General features: G+C 37.4%; 2 protein-coding genes across 6 annotated transcripts in view; both read left to right on the top strand.

Moving 5' to 3' along the window:
- RABGAP1L (RAB GTPase activating protein 1 like) overlaps positions 1-19,237 on the top strand; it is a 280,747-nt gene that overhangs the window by 101,493 nt on the left and 160,017 nt on the right. The gene's annotated exons all lie outside the window — the stretch shown is intronic.
- Positions 75-6,629, top strand: GPR52 (G protein-coupled receptor 52). 2 transcript variants are annotated; one of them, XM_026853557.1, is made up of 3 exons: positions 75-209; positions 438-1,026; positions 1,901-6,629. In XM_026853557.1, exon 3 carries the CDS (start codon positions 2,093-2,095, stop codon positions 3,176-3,178), a length of 1,086 nt encoding a protein of 361 aa, XP_026709358.1. In that variant the 5' UTR covers positions 75-209; positions 438-1,026; positions 1,901-2,092; the 3' UTR covers positions 3,179-6,629. The 2 variants fall into 2 exon arrangements, with proteins under 2 accessions (XP_026709358.1, XP_026709357.1); XM_026853556.1 differs by having other exon boundaries at positions 75-1,026.

Below are 19,237 nucleotides of genomic sequence, written 5' to 3'. Positions count from 1 at the left end.
ATTCAGCCGGCTGCGGCGGCTGGTCGGGGCGGGGGAGGAGGAGGAGGAGGAGGAGCAGCAGCAGCAGCAGCAGCAGCAGCGGACTCAGGTGCAAGCAATCATTTCGAGGGGGAAGGAGAGAAATAGCGACAGAAGCTCCAGCCGCACCATAGTCATTAGGACTCTCCTGTCAAGCAGTTCATCATAGCGGCCGATAAGGATGCGTGTAGGTGAGAAAGATTGCTCTATTGCTTTAACAAAGAATTAGAGAAAGTAGTCATTTTATACGTGCTCCGTGGCTTATAGACGAAGGGAATGGATAGCCGGAAATATTCTGGGATGTTACAAAATCAGAAGGACTTTCTGTACAGCGTGGCGATGCACGACAGGAAATTAACTCCAAAAAGAATGCTTTCTCTCAAACTGCTGCAACAGCATTGAAAATTTTTCTTTTCTAGTATCTGAAATTCCTCCTGAAGACACAGCAAGGACTATCAGAAACATCGGAGAGATTATGGTACTTTCAAAGAGACTTAAAGCAAATGCCAGCATAATAGCTGAATGACCTTGGAGATCATTTTGTGTGGATTCATTAATTCTCACTGCCAGTCTTCTAGTCTCAGGAACTCTAGGATTAAAGATGGTTTTAACATTTTAGAGGCCTTTCAAAAAGCGAGATTGTATACAATTAATTACCTACCTAATGATTCCTGAACTAATCAAGCATTTACTTAAAACTGAACACAGAAGATGCTTTCTTTTAACGTTTGCTTTCTCCATAACTGCGAATAAAATGAACAAGGTAATGTCCTGCAATTAGAAGAACATTTTTTTAAAGAAACTATTTATTTTGCTGATCATCTCATAAATATAGCAACCCTAAAACTACATAGAAGATGAAGCTGAATAACAGAATAATGGAGTAGTAAACAATGGCAGCTTTTCTAGTCAAATCAGCATTTCATTAGCTTCACGGCAGAATGCAGATGGAAGTTTCTGTTCTCGTTGTATGGGGGTTTGTGAAATGGTTCAGGTGTTGCTACAGAGGTGAGCAATATCATGGATATACCTATGAACTCCTGAGTATTGATCCACTGTAGCAGACATGTCAGAGTTTCCAAAGATGATTATTTTAAATTACCATCGCTGAAATTAAATTCAAGAGGATTTATTTTGTCTGTGGGGACCTTGAATTATGCTTCTGGCATTAATAATTGTAATGGACTATAACTTTTTGAAGGAATTGTGCATATTGACATAAGTCTCCACATTCTATTCTTAAATTAGTTTCATTTTTAAATGAATAGGCACAATCTTTCTCATTGTATGTGAGATGTATGTTTTCTTTCTTGGGAGTCAGAAGACAAATCTGCCTTGTCCCCCACCCGTCTCCCTCCAAATAAAATTCATTATTCATACCCAAACAGTGGTGAGTCTATTGGAATTAACCTTGACAAAAATGTTTTCCTTACCTTTCCAAAGAATAGCATGGATAAGATGGAGTACCATCTCCTGAATGGAGCCAGAAAAAATAGTGTTAGATGATGAACTTTTTCCTTTACTCTCCAGTCAGTCTGTGATTTAAATTGAGACATTAAAAAGATTATCTCCAGTAACTGCTGGTCCAGGAAACCTGAGCTGTACCGAGGTTCCTCCTTCCCTTCCTCCCCCTCACCCCAGTAGATTCCAAATAAATGACTTTCTCAGGAAAATAAGCAGTCAGAGATTCCCCCCTCCTTCCCTGGGAAATGAATGTTGTCTCTTTTTTGTCGGTTTTTATTTTCATATTTCACAGTACCTGTTTGTTTTAGAAGTGCCTTGTGTTTGCTAAAGATTGGTCAAGAGCACTGGAGGAGCTGATCAGTGGCCTTTCTCTTTCTGGATTTTTTTTTTTTCTTTTCTTTTCTTTCTTTCCTTAAAGCTAAGGTGTGCCAGAGGTGATGCACTGATGCTGAGGAGGCATCAACAGCTATGGGACTGTAATCCTCTCAAATGTAAGCACTGGCAGTGTCTACAAAGGGAGATCGTGAGACGCTGAAGCAGAGTTTAGCTGCTGTTAAGCAGGTCATCTGCTCACTAAGGCTCAGATTGCAGTGTTCCCTTATCACAAAACATGAACCAGTCCCGATGGATTGAATGGAGGACTCTGAATATGAGCAGTAGTGTTATGAACGTATCTGAGCATCTCTCCTGCCCTCTTGGATTTGGTCACTACAATGCAGTTGACATCTGTATCCTTGAGACAGTTGTTATTGTCCTGCTAACATTTTTAATTATTGCGGGTAACTTAACTGTGGTATTTGTTTTTCACTGTGCTCCACTTCTGCATCATTATACCACCAGCTATTTTATTCAGACCATGGCCTATGCTGATCTTTTTGTTGGAGTTAGCTGCTTGGTTCCTACTTTGTCACTGCTCCACTACTCGACAGGTGTCCACGAGTCTTTGACTTGTCAAGTTTTTGGATATATCATCTCTGTGCTAAAAAGCGTATCTATGGCATGTCTTGCTTGCATCAGTGTGGATCGCTATCTTGCTATAACAAAGCCTCTCTCCTATAATCAGCTGGTCACACCTTGTCGCTTGAGAATCTGCATCATTTTGATCTGGATATACTCTTGTCTGATCTTCTTGCCTTCCTTTTTTGGATGGGGAAAACCTGGTTACCATGGAGATATTTTTGAGTGGTGTGCTACCTCCTGGCTAACTAATGCCTATTTTACTGGCTTTATTGTGTGCTTACTATACGCTCCTGCTGCCTTTGTCATATGTTTCACATATTTCCACATCTTTAAAATTTGCCGGCAGCACACCAAAGAGATAAATGATCGGAGAGCTCGATTTCCTAGCCACGAAGTGGATGCTGCTGGGGAGACAGGGCACAGCCCTGATCGCCGCTATGCCATGGTTTTGTTTCGGATAACCAGTGTGTTCTACATGCTGTGGCTCCCCTATATCATATACTTTCTGCTGGAGAGCTCTAGGGTGTTGGAAAACCCAGCACTTTCCTTCTTAACAACATGGCTTGCTATAAGCAATAGTTTCTGCAACTGTGTAATATATAGCCTCTCCAACAGCGTTTTCAGGCTGGGACTGCGGAGACTGTCAGAGACAATATGTTCATCCTGTATGTGTTTAAAAGACAGGGATGTACGGGACCCTAAACCAAGAAAACGGGCTAATTCCTGCTCCATTTAGAGAAAACTGGCGCATGTAATGAAACGCGGAGTTTTGATAGTATTTGCTGTGTCTGGAAACTTGCCAGCAGAGAAGTGTTTACTTGAATAGCTTTCTATGATGTTAGAGAGAGTTTAAAAGTGATTGAGTGATTGCGGAAAAGGAAGAGGCTGCTGTAAGAGGGCTCGCTGAACTTGAATATAGCTCTTGCGAGATTGTGAGGAGAGCAATTCGACAAGAGACGATGAAGAAAGTCAGAACTAAAAATCTTCCAAAGGGTATGAAGTAACTACCACATCAGAGGAGGTTCCTCATAAAATAAATTAGTTACTACCTTGTATTTTCCCCCTTGTAGAAAAGTTGTCTTACTATCTTTGTGTCAGAATATACTGTAGCCTTCTGAATTTAAATATATTTAAGAGGAAACAATCAACAAGACAGTAAGTGGCTATCCGTAAATTATATACCTGAGGACTGTAGTAGATATTGCAGATTAATAATCAGCTCTATCTCTGCTCGCATCTTGTACAATTTTCAGTTGTACAAACAATCCGCAATGCATAAAACCTACACTGGGCATGACGCTTTTGGATAAAATGGCGCATTTTGGTACAACTTTTACAGAAGCTCTCCTTCTCATTTCCCCTTTTTTTCCATACTGTGCATCCCTAGATTCCATCGTGTTCAAGTGGTTTAGTTTGAGGGCACCTATGAGGTAAACTTGAGTTTCAAACCATTCTCCCTGCAGAAAGCAATAACCCTTCCTGGCTCGCTGACTAACTGCAGCTGCCCATGTACAATGACTTATTCAGTCTTTCATTCTCTTGATCCTGTTAAATTAGCACACAGTATTGATGTAGTGTCCTTTAGGGTGTACTAAAGCTTTTCCTTTATTGGCTACACAGATAATCCTAATGCAAATATGATAATCGCTCACAGCAGTGTGCATCACTGCTTAGAAAATTAAAACTAACTAACCCTTTACTTTGGGAAGTCTAAATAGCTTACTGTTGTAGCTGTCAGTCTGTTGTGTGAACCTAGCTTGCACATACTGTATTTTTTTTAGAGAAAACGTAAATTGTGGTCTGTGCCTAATGTTTTCATAGCACATGGAATAGGTCAATGCTACAGGATTAAAAAACTACACTTGCTTTAAGAGACATACTTCCATGCAGTTGTTGAATAGCTGCATGTTAGACAAGTGTTCTTGGAAAAGGTGAACAAGACAGTTTAGTATTAAATGCAGGCAAAGAGCTTCAGTATATTTCCTTTCGTACTGAACGGATTTTCAGGTCCACTGATTCAATCTTTTTTATTTTGCAAGGGTGCACATTAGGTTTGTGTAATAAATTGCCAGGGGTTCAGATGCATGCCAATTGATAAAATATTTAAATTATTATTTTGAACCAAATATAGTTTTCTTAGATGGTTATTGGCTTTTTTAAAAGGCCCAATTATTGATTATTGGTGCCTTTTAACACTGCACTATTCTTCCTTCTTACACCAAAATGCATATGTAGAGATTGTGCCTATTACTTTTTGTAATGGAAGCCAACCACGCTTGCACACTTGTGGTTTGATTCTAGAGCTCCCTTAATTATGTATTCTTTGTTATGTTGAGGTGGTTCTGAACCCCTGTACATTTTTTTTTAAACGTGTAAGAAAGTTGAAACAATGGAATAAAGTAGTATTATGTATATCAAAACCAGCCTTGGCGTTAGTTCCCTGATGTTACGCTCTGTTCTCTGTGAAAGTTCTTTTGGGTTAGCACTCAAGAGTGAACAAGTTAATATTCAGTGCTTACTTGCCATCTTAAATGTTTATATACTAGTTTCTAGCATTGCACAATCTTTAAAGCAGATTGAAATATGACTTGAAACATTCCTCTAGCTAAGCTGAGCTGTTGCTGACAATTAGCCCTGATAGATATGAAAAAATGAGTAGTATTCTTTGCACGTATCTCTAATGCTCCATGTCTACAGGAATGTGTCTGCTGCCTTCTTTTGAAAAGTTACTGTTTAGAAGGCTCTTTTTGGCTAACTGCTGCTCTCTAAGGCTGTGTAACCCCATCTCTTCTTACAAACACGACTTGGATTAATTTTGTTTTGTTATTTTGTCATTGTTCCCTGCTTAGTAGGTCCTTAGCATGGAAGACTTTGACAAGGAACAATGAAATATCTAATTTCTCACAACTCACAGGGCTGGTTTCATACCAATAAAGTAGTTTTATACCTGTGCTCCAGAGCTGGCTGCTTACCGCTTCTGTTTTTTTTGTTGGTATTTCTGGTAACAAGTTTCTATGGGACCTTCTGAAATTCAAGAAAAGTTCTAGAAAATGCCTGAAGTTGAGCTGACCTTCTATGTAACGCAGCCTGGAGACAGTAGATGCATTGTTAGCATGGTACTGTAACTACAAATATGTAGAAATACACAAGCTAACTCATTTGTATCTGTAGTGCCTTAGTTGAACCCTGCTTGTATAACCTCAGCAAGTTGATGTACAGCAACTTGAAGCTTTATTGCCTGCAAATGGTAGGTCAGAAAGAGAGCTTCACTTCAGTGGTTGCAGCACAACGTTTACTCACCAGCTCACCGGCTTCTTGCCCTAAAGGGCAGAGTTAGCAATACTTTTCTCTCTACCATCATGTTGAGCTTGTGGAGTTGTCAGGTGGAACTGAAGATTTCCTTTTTCCGCAGGCTGAGAATGTAGTAGAAATCCAATACCCTGCAAACAAATCATAGGTTCCCAGGTTCTTCACCCTTTTTTGGGGGGGTTGTTTCTTAAACATTGGCTTATATGTTGTTGGTGCAAGAACACTAATTTTGCTTATCTAGACCCTGAATTTCAGTTGCTGTAAAGTCACACTATGTCCTGTTCTCTGTACATCTGAGTCTCCTGGTCTCCTGGAATCTGTCAAAAATCTTCAGCAGAGTTAAATACTGGCATTTCTTCTTGCTGTTTCCCAGATGACAGGATTTAACCTGGTGGTTGGTCACGTGAATTTTTAAATTTAGTAAGTGTGTTTCATTTTTTGAAAGTGTTTTCTAAACTCACAAGTTACAATTTTATTTGAGGGAGGTTTGTTATTGTTTTACGACTGCTGTCTGAGGATTCCAGCTGGTGCTAAATTCTCTTCCAAAATTATAAAGCTGGACATTTTAATGGATTAAAAAAGTCCAATAGAAATTCCAGTCACCCAATCTGTCAGTTTTGATTTTCAATCTGTCATTATGTAAAGTCTCATGTTCTTCCTGAAAATCTGATTAAAGAATGAGACTTTTAAAGCTGGCATCTGGAGTACATATCCCACTTCCATGTGCATAAAGATCTTTATGATTTATGAAATACCTAGTAAATAGGTGACCAGATGCTAACTAAAAAAATCAATACGAAAAAATCATTGTTGATAATACAGGTAATAATAAAATCTCTCCATATACAGATATATCAAGGGAGTTGTTAAAACTGTAGGTTCATTAAAAAAAAAGTAGCCATGAGAAGAAAACATATGTAAAATATTAAAAGTTTAGAGATATGCCTAATAGGTAATCTAAATAAGTGTGTGTGTGTGTGTGTATATATATATATATATTTTTTTTTTTTTAATTTTTTTTTAAAGTTCCTTTCTGCAGGCAGATTATGTTGTGTCATTATATTTCTCTTGAATACTTACGCTTGTAGTGTAATAGAAGCTATGTCGAGGTCAATTGCCTTACTGTTTTTGGAACCTCATGTCTTCAGCCTAAGGAAAAGTCAAAAAAAAATTTGTAATGGAAGCAAAAGTGCTACCAGAAAACTGACTTTTTTCTTCACCAAATGCTATGTGCTTCCTTATTTTCTGGAATGGATAAGTGAATTTCTTCTTAAAATACTATTCTTTAAAGGGAAAGAAAACCGTAGTAATGAAAAGCACAATTCCGTCTTTTAAAAGTTTACTTATTTTCTTAGAGCAAGATATCATTCCCCATGTTTCTGCTTAAGAATCCATTTTGTAATTGTACTTTGGTAAAGCATGAGGTATCGTACTAAGTTTATTTTTGCACAGAGTCTTTGTGCTGCTTCTGCTGAAAATTTCGGAGTGTTTTGCTTTATTGAGCCACATTTCATAGATACAGATTATGCAGACCATTTAAAAATAGCATTTATATTGTTTTTGCAGTTATTTTTAATTCATTACTGTTTGACTGTGAATATCCGTAAGCACACTTAGTTTTCCCACTCAGCAAAGCTGATTAAATGTCCTTTAATTTGGATAAAGTAACTTACCAATCAATATTAGAAATTGGCTATTGAGAAAAGTATATCAATGTAATGATTAGTTATTTCAGTAGCTCTTTCATCTTGTGTATGAAAAATTATGTTTAACTTTAAACAAAAGATAGTTGTTGGAACAGGATATTGAGTTGATGGGAAATGCATCAGATTTAATACTATCTCACAGTTGGTTCTCAACATGAAACTCTTTAATCTTTCCATATTATGGTTGTAGCCAAACAAATAAAGATACAATTTTTTTTTTCTCCTTTTTTTTTTAATGTTGGTGTTTGAATGCTGAGGATCTGTATCTCTCAATCCAAGCTGCTGCTCATGATGGGAATATCCCTTTAACAGACCTCAAGCTCAGTTGCAGTATGCCTAGCAACATGATGGTCCTGGAGCTGACCTTGCCAAGGAGCAGTGCTAGAGGTTCAGGAGGCCAACGTTGCCATGGGGGAAGAATGTCAGTGGAGGTGGCAGTGGCCTCCCCAGCCATCCTCCAGGATCAGCTAATTTGCAGATCTTTCAGTTAAATTGTCACTGTCACCAAAAGGATAAATTTAAGCCTTTGCCTTCATCCCCCCCTTGTTACCTCTGTTCCTCTCTTCAGGTGGTTTTATGGATGGAGTGGTGCACCATTCTACTAATGAACCAAATTAGATTTATTCTGTTGGATTTTTTTTATTAAAATATCTTATGTATGACATTTGAATGGCAAAATCAAACATTACTTTGTTATCTAGGTGCAGATTAATTTTTAGGCTTTTCCAGAAACAGAAGCATCATCGAGGTAGTGTTTTCCTGTTGCTTGCAGTGTTGCCCAGAAGACTGCTTAAAGACAGTATTTTCCAAAGATTACATGAGTTTTGCTAACGAAATGTGAAGTTCAAGTAGAGTTGTGAGTTTTTTCCTATTAAACATAGACATGTTTAATTTTTTGTTATTATAGTCTAAATTTTTACATAGATCTCTGTAGTCATTAAATATTTTTGTTAACAAAAGACTATGTCATAATTAGATTAGTGGAGTGATAGCAATATAGAAGGATATTTAAGGGTAGCTTCCTTCTCACAGATTTTTCTAGTCAGTCTTAAATAAAATGACTCCCTTCTCCATCTGATACTAGGAAAATCCTTCCAGAGAATATGATCTGAGCTTCCTGAGCTTTAAGTGCTAAAGGAACAGTATTTGAATGGAGAAGAAGCTGTTAATGGCTCTGTGCCCCAGCACAGCCTCGAGAAAATCCTAAAAACCCCTCACTTTTACATCCGTAATTTCTGTGGACTTTGTCCGAGTACTGTGAAAAGTAGAATAAATATAAGGAAACCTTAGTGCTTTCAGCTGTGCTGCCAGGAGGCTAGGAAAAGCAATTTCAGGCAGTAAAAATGCCTGGACATCTTCGGGATTTTATCACAATCTTATGCTAACTGCTGCCAGACTTAACCCTCTTGAGAAGAATGTGACAGCAATGCTGAAGGCTTTTCATTTTAATCATCGTGTGACTGGGTCTGAACAAAGAAAAGGTGATTCTGATCAAAATGAAACTTTTCTAAGTGCAGTGATTACCAGGGAAAAGGGTTTTGCTTTTTGTTATGTTCATCCCTGCCTCAAATCTCACAGTCTAAATATTACAAGTGGTAGTATTAGAAAAAGTGACAAAACACAAAGGTTTTAGAAAGGGGAAGCACAGAGATGTTAGCATTTATCATGCAAGGGCATTTCTGCATCTTGACAGCATTCCTTTTTGTTTCTTTGTTTGCTCTAAATGAAATATATAATGCTTGTTTTGTTGTTTTGGTGGGGTTTTTTTGTTTTTTTTTTTAATTCCTTCTGTCAGTTATTTGAAGAAGCACAAATTCTTTTAATCACAGAAGTCTGTTTTATGAGATTTAAACAAAGACTAGGATAGTGGCTTGGGAAAGTGTAACAGAGTGTCCCCAGGTGAGAACAAAGCATGTTACTTGTGGAACATGCAGTGCTTTGAATTTCATGCACTTTAGGCAAGAAAGTCTTCAAATACCTTTACCCCGTGAAGGTTTCTAGTCCTTATATGATCTCTCAAGTGTTATTTATGCTTGTGCATGTATTATTTAAAAGTTCTTCTTGTGTGACATCTAAATCTAGAATTGTAAATGGACAAATGATATTTTCCATGGTCAGGCAAATTTGTTCTGACTAGGAAAGACATTGCTGAACCCACAGTTTTTTGGTGTTTGTTTAGTCGTAGAGAATACAGGTCCTCATTAGCTGTTTTCTTGTGGAAAAGCAAATACAGAAACTGTGTGTTGAGGCAGAAGAACTGACTGTTCCTCAGATGGACTCACTCCTCATCTGTTGTATGAAATGTGCCCAGATGAGGGTTGTGGCTTTGTGGGGGGCCAAACACTGAGAGCCAGTGAAGTTTATTTATTTTTCAGTAGTTTACATTACTGCCACTATGTTACTCTATCTCTTGGTTCACATCTGTGCTTAAAATAAGGACTGTCAAATACAAACCTCCGGTGTTGCTTTGGAATATATATACCCCCCCCGTTTCCTGCTGAGATTCATGTAGGTCTCTCTTAGTATGACGTGCTGTTTAAACCTGATTCATGTTCACCTCCTAAACTGGCGGTGCTTTGAATTGTTACCCTTCCCGACAGCAGAATGAAACGTGCCTGTGCTTCGCCTCACTTCCTCTTCCCTTGGTTGTTTCAGGTCAGGCTGGCAGCTTAGCACAGACCCATTTTTGGCAGTGGGTAGGGCTGTATGGCAGAGAGCACTGGTGTGGCCGAAGCATGTGTGCGCCCTCTGCTTATACTTCTACTACATGGAGTTAATCCTCCACAGAAGGGGTGACATAGACAGCTGAAGGCAATAATGCCTTAAACTGCCTCAATGAGGCTTTTGCAGAGCTTTTTTTATTGGGGTTTTTAATGGTACGGAATTTTGTTGCAATTAAAAGGAGAGATCTATATACTACAAATAATTAATTGTTACTAGGTCAGGAACAGATTAGTTTTTCATCTATGCCCTCAGTAAGTGAACAAGATCTTCATAAGAGAATTCTATTACAATCAGGTAGATTTTGGACACTACAATGTTTATAGTGAGTTTTAAAACAACTATACGTACATCAGGGTTGTAAACAGTCATATAATGGCAAGGTTTCAGTGGCAGCTTTTTCTTTGTTTCAAGGGCTTTGGGGAACACTTTGTAGCTAGAGTTGGATAAGTGCTAACTGTATACTAAAATTACCAAAGTCAAAACAGCAAATGCAGGGTATAAATGAAACACCTTTATCCAAAACTACTTTCTCTGTAATGTTGGCTACTTAATATTGTCCAGGCAGTATCTCATGTTGGCTTATGAAGATGACCTATAGATAAGCAAGAAATCTAATAAATGTAAGCAAACTGCATGCTGTCATAATTAAATTATTTTAAAGATTTTATAATTTGTCAACTCAGGACTTCTGGAGACCATATTTTCTGTGATCTCTTACCTTGGGAACTCAACCAATTAATTATTTTTATTTGCTGGCTGTGCTTTACTTGATCTCTGCTTTTAGGTTTTTTAAAGTTCAATTTGATTTTTAAATTCAATTTTGCTGTTGCATAGATGTGTTATTCACTTGACTCATGTAAAAACCTTTATGAGAGTATTAGAAAGATCATGTCCTTGAGGGGAACTACATCTGGACTTAAATCTACTTAGGTTGCATTTCATTATATCTAAAAGAAGCTGTTGTACCTTGTTTACTAGATTTCAGGTGTCTTGGCAACAAGCCTTATCGACAGATGACAAGTTCTCCAACCTCTTCCATTGGGCTGAAATACTGTTTGCCACTGATTTTATTTGTAAACGCTGCTAATTAAAGAAACTCTGCTTTGGTGGTGAATCATTATTTTGGATGGGATTTATGGAGATACTTTATATCTCTATTGTATTTCATTTTATTCTGATGGCAGTATATGAGGGTTATTGCTTAAGTGCAGCTGCAAGTTTTGTCCATGTTATCCCTGTGCATTTGCAGCTCCTTTCTTCTGGTTATCCTGCCTTGAGAAGCTTTTTTGGGGAAAAGTATGTCTGTGATGGTTGGTCATTGATACAGTTGTGCTTTGATGATCGTCTTATTTTATGAATTTCATCGCATTAGTCGTGCTTGTATTTTAAAAATAAAAATCATAGCAAAGTGCTCTTGTAATAATGGTATTGATTTTGTTTAAAAATAAATTTGCAGCAACATGAAAATGTTTTACATTGATAAAAAGAGATTTGAAATGTTGTGTAGTTGAGGAATACCTGTTGATAATTTATTTCGGGAAAGATTTGTATTTCAAGTGGCAGATGAAATTCCAGAGATAAATATAAATATTCATTCTGAAGTAAAGCAGTCCTTAGTTTTCATACAATAACAAAATGAATTGTATCTGTTTCCTGTCAGGAAGAGGATCTTGGATTAGTGTAAATCACCTTATGGAGATGGTAGTTTAATAAGCCATGGTTTACCAAAAAGTATCAAGATATTGGTAATTATGTAAGTAATAAAGAAAAGTATTAGAAAGCATCTTTACCATCACTATATTTTGTCTGGACCTTGAATACTGAACGTAACTGGACAGTGGTAGCACAGCTGGAAGGAGTTCTGAGGAATGATGAAGGAACTGCTCTTCTCAAAGGGAGAATTAAAGTCTCTAGGATTTTCCAACCTAGAAAAGAAAGGATTGAAGTGCAGGGGAGTATGAGAGGTCTGTAAGGTTGTGAATGTCATGGGGGAGAACTGGATATAATTACTCATTGTTTCTCTTTCAGTGTAAAGAATTAAAATCAAGATAGCAGTATGTAGTGAATTGTGGAATACACTGACAAAAGATACTCTGGATGTCAAAAGCTGACATGGGTTAAAAATTCAGAGAAATTCAAGGGGGAATAGTGTATTAAATACTGTCATCATGATTCTGGCTTGGATGTCCATATGCCGCAGATTACCAGAGGCTGGGAGACTACTATAGGGGAATTGTCACAGTATGTTTGTCCTGTTATCCTTATCCTTGGGCATCTGTTACTAGTTGCTGTTGCAGACTATTGATGCCAGATGACCTGAAGTGTCTGCCCTTACCTTCCTGCTCTGTTCTGTTGTTGCATCTTTATTACTTTTCATATACTAACTCTGGATATTTCTTTTCATATTTGGTCTGTCAGGAAAAGAATGCACAATTTATTTCAGCTGTTTTTTCTGAATAAAATTGTGAGTGAAAAATGAACATCTGTGGCTGTGCGTCTTTGTGTGTGTGTGTGTAAGGTGGCTGTGAGAGTAGAAGTGTCAGTATGATCAACTGTCCCCATCTTTTCTCTCTACTGAAGCAAAATACCTTTTGGAAGAGCACCAACAAAGCAGTCGTGAGGGGGAACTATATTGCTAGTTCTGATATCAAGTATTAGGAGATAAACTTTAATCTTTTTTTCTTTCCTAATAATTATAGTAGTTAAGAGCCAAGCAATTATTGTAGGCAGTCCACAGCAACAAGGGCTTTTTAACCCTATCTAAATACCGTGATTTTTAATTTTTATTTTTTTTTTAATTAATGCCTGTGCTACATGTGGCTGTCAGATACCGATCCCAAGCTGCAGCTGGTTCAGCACAGGTCCAGCAAGTCCTCTACTTTTTCATGCTGTTAGAAAACGGGCAGTATCATACTGTTAGGAAAAATGATCTGGAGGTCACTAACAGTGCAAAGGCTGCAGTATTGTATCCAAGGAAGGACTAAATCATAGAACATAGAATCATAGAATGGTTTGGGATGGAAGGGACCTTAAAGGTCATCAGATTCCAACACCCTGACAGCCCATTGTGGTTGATGATGTATAGTTAGCAGCTCCCAACAGCTAATTCGCATTTTCCCAAGGATTTCTGCAATCAACAGAGTTAACAGTGAAGCTAACCCTGAAGTGCCACAGTGAACAAGGCAAGTATCTTAATGAGCCATGATGAGGGTCCCTTAAGGCGATGTTGTTCCACTCCTAGTCAGCAGCATGTTATCTGTTTTCCAAAATAATGTGCTATCCATTGAGAAATAAAACTAGAAATCAAACTAGATCTCCATATAACTGGGGCTGATATATTTATAGAGTTGGAAACAGCATGTAGTTTGCTCTGCCTGTCAGCATATCTCTGCAACTATATATTCTGGTTAGTTTTTTTATAGAGGAAAGCTGTTCCATCCTACTCCTTTCATTTTGCAATTAGATCAGTTAACACTGGTTTGTCCCTATAACATTTCCTCATTTTCTTTTAAAACAGTATCAGTAGCTATGGTCTGTAAATAAAATGTGATTTCTAAGGTGCATTCTGGTCCTTCCTTTGCTAGGTGCTCATGCCTTGTGTTTAAGGGGCGAAATCACAAAGTGGATTCTCTGTGCTCAAATTTGTTTTCCTGTGTTGCAGTTCCATGCACTACAGCATTTGCAGGCTAGCTTGAGGCCTCTTGCTCTTTTTCATGGATTCCAGATGTGGAAAAGATGGGTAAATGTCAGGCTTTGGATGTCAGGCTACAAAATTGTAGCTTTGAATGTTAGTGTTTTAATTATTTTCATGATTGCATATGCCTTGTTCATTTTCTTATAGTAGAATTTAAGCGACCTTGTAGAAACCAGCAAGATCATGGGTATTTAAATTTTTCCTCCTTACAAGGTAATTATTACTTGAAAACCAATGTGTTTGTACAGAAAATTTTGAAATTTCAGGTGGATATTTGGTTTTATACTATGGGTTTGGGTTTTTTCTCTTATCTTACTGGAAGCATGCTTGTTCCTGGTAATTTAAAATATTGAAAAATGAATGCATGGGCACTAACAGGCATTTCTAACATGCCTCCTACAATGTTTGCAGTCTAGAAGTCATCAAAACTTTGCAATATTTTAATCAAAAGCATTCTTGCAGCTTCTACATGCATTAGCTTGTTAGTATTATTAATTACATACATATTGGTCCAACCCTTCATCCCTGCTGCAAGCAGAATTCCCGCTAACTTCAGGGGATCCTTGGAATTCCAAGGAAGTTTGGCTCAGTTTTCTATATTCAGTCTAGCAGTGATATGGAAAGCCCCAGATTTCTGATTTTTCAGCAAGTACACAACATGACTCGTGAGTATCTCCATTACAGTGGAAGGGAATGCAGCAGAAGCATTACTAATGAGGACAGAACTCTCACGTGAAACAAGTGTGCATCTGTGTTTGTGTGAACTGAAGACAATATGTTAACATAAGTTCAACAAAATCACATTTCTCATCTCTGTTAAGAAATACTGCTAAAAAGGCAAGGCATGAAAGAGAAAAGGGAGAGAATGCTTAGCTCTGGTTTGCTACGTTGCACTTCATGTTTTCAGTCTATTTTCTGAATAAGCAAATTGACAGGCAGGATTTAAAACCAGCATTTTTCCATGTATGTAAAAATGCTAGTTGTAAGACTATTATGCTGGATTATTTCACATTATTAAAAAACTCTAGATATAGATTGTTGTGGTAAACACACGATAGTTTAAAAAAATGTAATTCTTGGATATTATTTTATAACTCCTGTATCTGAACTCCAAAGAGTTGGGTTAAATTTTCTTAGTTTCTTTGTTGAGCCCTCTCCTTCTCCCCCATTGCATTGCTCTTATTTGTTTAATTTTAATATCATATTAGTCATTTTTCCTTGAAGTGAAATACTACTATATCAACATAAAAGGCATTAAAATATTCCATGACTAAAGTAAAGATTATGATAGAATGAAGATTAAATCTTAGGTTTTGTTGCAGTCATCTGTTACTGTCCAGTTTGCCTGATAGAAGAGTTGAACATTCAAAATTAAAGTTGAAATCTCAAATACTGTAGGGAATGTGTGGGTTTTGTTTGTTTTTTTAATTAAAACCCAATTTTTCTATTTATGTGGGACTGTAATCTCAAAAAAATAACTTTTATATAACTGTTCAGTGTTGCACAGATCTTTTGTTAGATATTTAACATGGCTCCTTGACTACTGCTACAAGAACCCTTTTTCGTACTGCAAGAACTTCCTGTATAACAGAAGATTGTTTGTCATACTTCAGTTTATTATTCACACTGCCTTTATTGTCCACAGCAAAATAATCTCATGCATATAAATCAAGTTCAGGTTATGTCTTGTCTGTTATAACTGGACAAAATAATTTTTCTCGGTTCAGTCTCTCCAGTTCTTTCTGGTTCTTTCAAACAGCATCTCTAGCTGTGCTTGAGTTGACCTGCTTTCTTATTAATAATTTTCTTTCAAAATTAGGGCAATATTAGCATACATTGTGTTATATTTAGATTTCATTAGAATTCACAGTTAGATTTAGAATGTGAATTTCATATTTTATGCCAATGGATTTGTATCCTGTCTTGGTAACCATTACTGCCTCTTAGAAGCAGTTCAGAAGATTGGTAGCAAAATCTTGGCTCTGAACCATAATAAAAATACATATTTGTAATATTTATAATCATTTTAGAGGTAATACTTAGAAAAATGTAACTCTAACATTAAATTTACACCCAGTTGCTTACTTCTTATAATAGATTTGTAATTTTGATAACCAGCTTGATTGTAAGATCACCTTCAACAGGGATAGATTTTTTTTTTTTTTTTTTTTAAATTTTGGTCTCTTAAAGACTTGGATCTTGATCAAATATATGGTTACAGGCTGTAAAATGGACAGCTTTTAATTCACACTCATTTCATTATCAGGTAATTCACAGGAGATAAAATTATGTATAGGAAAAGTCATCAATACTTTCTGAGGTCTTTTCAACTTGACATTCTGCAGTACTGGTTTTGAAGATTTCAAATCCAAAAACTCATCCAGAATTCACAAAATTAATGCCTGAAGTCATGACTTTTTTAGACTGAGTATGCTTATGAGTTACATTTCCTTGGAGAAGGCCTGAGTATTTGAGCACATACACTAAATTTCATACCAGCAAGGCAGGAACTACATGCAATGTAGTTCAAACATATTTTGGTGCTATGATATGTGATTGTAAATACGCCTTAATGCTCTCCCTGGATCAGAGAATTGGCCTGAAGGCACTGTAATTTTGTTGCAGGGGTTTTTGTTTGTTTGAACAAAGTATTCTGTGTAGGGTTCTTGTTGGGTTTATATAAAATCTGAGCTGCTCCTTGGCTGCGGTTGAAGGAGGATGTCCTTCCTTCCCACCCTGTCACATGCAGAGATACCATCTGGGTGTATGGGATGAACTCTAGATCAGACTTGGAACTAATCCAGTAAATGTTACCAAAACCTTGAAGCAAACAGAACAAAACATAACCAAACAAAGCCTGTCATCAACAGTGATGCATTCAATGACATGATGATTTTTTAATGTGCATGGTACTAAAAAGCACTGATTTCCTCTAGTCAGTGTGGTAAGTTTTGGAAAGCTGTAAGTTTTAGGTGTTTTAAGAGTCTTTTGCCTGAAACCTTATGCCTTCTTTTTTTAGGGTGTTTCTTCTTGTGTTGTTAATAATACTGGCTTCTGGAGCAATGTTTTTTTTTTGCTCTTCTGATTAGTTAATTTATTTCTCTCAGTAAGATTGAATGTGAAAGAAAAGAGAAGAAGCTTAGGCAGTCATCCTTACCTTTACAAGTTTTTCTATAGTTTTGATTTTCCCCCCCCCCCTGTTAAAAATCATTTTCTTAGACCTGGGAAGTGGACCTGGAGTAGTATGTTCAGCTCTGGGGCCCCCAACATAAGAAGGACATGGACCTGCTTGAGTGGGTCCAGAGGAGGCCACAAAGATGATCGGGAGGGCTGGAGCACCTCTCCTGTGAGGACAGGCTGGGAGAGTTGGGGGTGCTCAGCCTGGAGAAGAGAAGGCTCCAGGGAGACCTTAGAGCAGCCTCCCAGTGCTTAAAGGGGGTACAGGAAAGGTCGGGAGGGACTCTTGATCAGGGAGTGTAGCGATAGGGTGAGGGATGAAGATTTTAAAGAGAAAGAGGACAGATTTAGATTAGATATAAAGTTGTTATTTACTGTGAGGGTGGTGAGACAGTGGCACAGGTTTCCCAGAGCAGCTGTGGCTGCCCCCTCCCTGGCAGTGTTCAAAGCCAGGTTGGACTGGGCTTTGGGCAACCTGGGCTAGTGGAAGGTGTCCCTGCCCATGGCAGGGGGGTGGAACTAGATGATGTTTAGGGTCCCTTCCAACCCAAACCATTCTGTGATTCTATGAAGATGACTTAGAAAAGCAAGAACCATTTTTCTATTCCCCCCCCCCTTTTTTTTTTTGAATGGTTTTAAGCGGCTACTTTTTGTCAGGGTTACATGTCTTTATATTTTTTTACTTAATAAAATACCTGCAGGTCTAAATTTGATCTGTTCCAGTGCATTCTCCATCTCTAAATTTATGTTCTGTCTATATTGCCTAAACTTTAGGTAATAATATTTCAATTCTGACACCAGGTATAAATTCTGTATCCTCTAATACATTCTGTTTAAAACAAAACCAACCCCCCAAAGTTTTACTATATGACCAAGAGCTGATCAGATGGGTTCTAACTAATTTTGTACTTTTTGATTATCCTTGTTTATCTTGGTCTCTCTGAGGGTCCCTTTTCCTGGCTGATCACTAACCTCACTCCTCACCGTTCCTAATGCGCGTGTCCAAAACAGAGAAAGATCTTAAGCAGAGATCTGAATTAAAATTTAAAAGATCATACCAGCTCTGAGAAGTTGTTAGAGGGAGTCATTGCATTCTGAATGGAAACTCCCAGGCTCTCACCCAGCTGTTTCTTTGTCATCTGCTCCATCTTTCAGACATCAGATTATACGGTAGATACCCTCAGGGTAAGATCTTTAAATTTAAAGGTCATTCTGAAGTGGCTATTAGAGAGGCAATAAATAATCAAGAATACCTAGGACTCTTTGAGGCAAAAATTACATGTCATGGCTTTTAGAACTTTGCATATTGTGATCTTTTTTGAGGTGTAACAACTTTTAAGATAGAACAGCACTTGGTACCCTGAGATTAAGTTAACTTCCTAAATACTTATTTGAGGCTACTAAATAGACCTGGCCTGAGGTCTGTTGCTGAGCAACCCAGAATCCCAGTCAAGTAACTCAACAACTCTGGATTTATTATTAAAATAAGTAAGAAATCTCCACAGATAGTCTGTAAACTTACTGAGATGTGAAATTTGAACATACCTTCTAACTCATATTACATGATGATATTTTTTTTTTTTTTTTTAGCCAAGATAGGGATAGTGAATATTGAGCTTCAGTCTTCTTAGTTTCTGATTGTTGAGTTCTCTTCCTGGAATTGATGGTTATACTGATGGAAATACTGTTATGGATTAAATTTAATGGATCCATCAACATAATGGATTGTTTCCATTCCTTCTATTTTTCACTCATTCATATATTTTTAATTTAATTTATCTTGTGAAGTCTTTTTCCAGTTCTTTTTCCATGTAGTTGCAGTCAAGTGTTTTCAGGCTTTCCTAACAAACAGTGCTCTGTGTTGTACCAAGAACGTCATGAATAGAAGCATCAGGACTGGAGAAGAGGAAGAACTGTTGTAAGAGGGGGCTGAAACTAACCGGAAGGTTAGAATTCTTTTCAAAGCTGTATTTGGGTGGTTCCTCCTGACTGATAAAGCACCTCACACGTATGTGTTAGGATACTATCGCTTTGCCTTTCATATCTGTTGCTTGTTTAGAATTTGGTTGAGAACAGAAGGGAGCAGAAAGTTAAGTAACCTTTCTGAATATGGGTTAGAGTTATGATATTGGTATCAAATAGCACTTTTTATACTACTTTTATTAGTTTAAATTTGGAACTGGAA

Source organism: Athene cunicularia (assembly GCF_003259725.1).
Source record: "Athene cunicularia isolate RWA chromosome 8 unlocalized genomic scaffold, athCun1 chr8_part1, whole genome shotgun sequence".
NCBI classification, from domain to species: Eukaryota; Metazoa; Chordata; class Aves; order Strigiformes; family Strigidae; genus Athene; species Athene cunicularia.
This window is presented reverse-complemented; position numbering and strand designations above follow the sequence as displayed.

Bases quoted from the DNA above. Each gene is read 5' to 3' on its own strand.
- GPR52 (XM_026853557.1), top strand. From the start codon at position 2,093: ATGAACCAGTCCCGATGGATTGAATGGAGGACTCTGAATATGAGCAGT.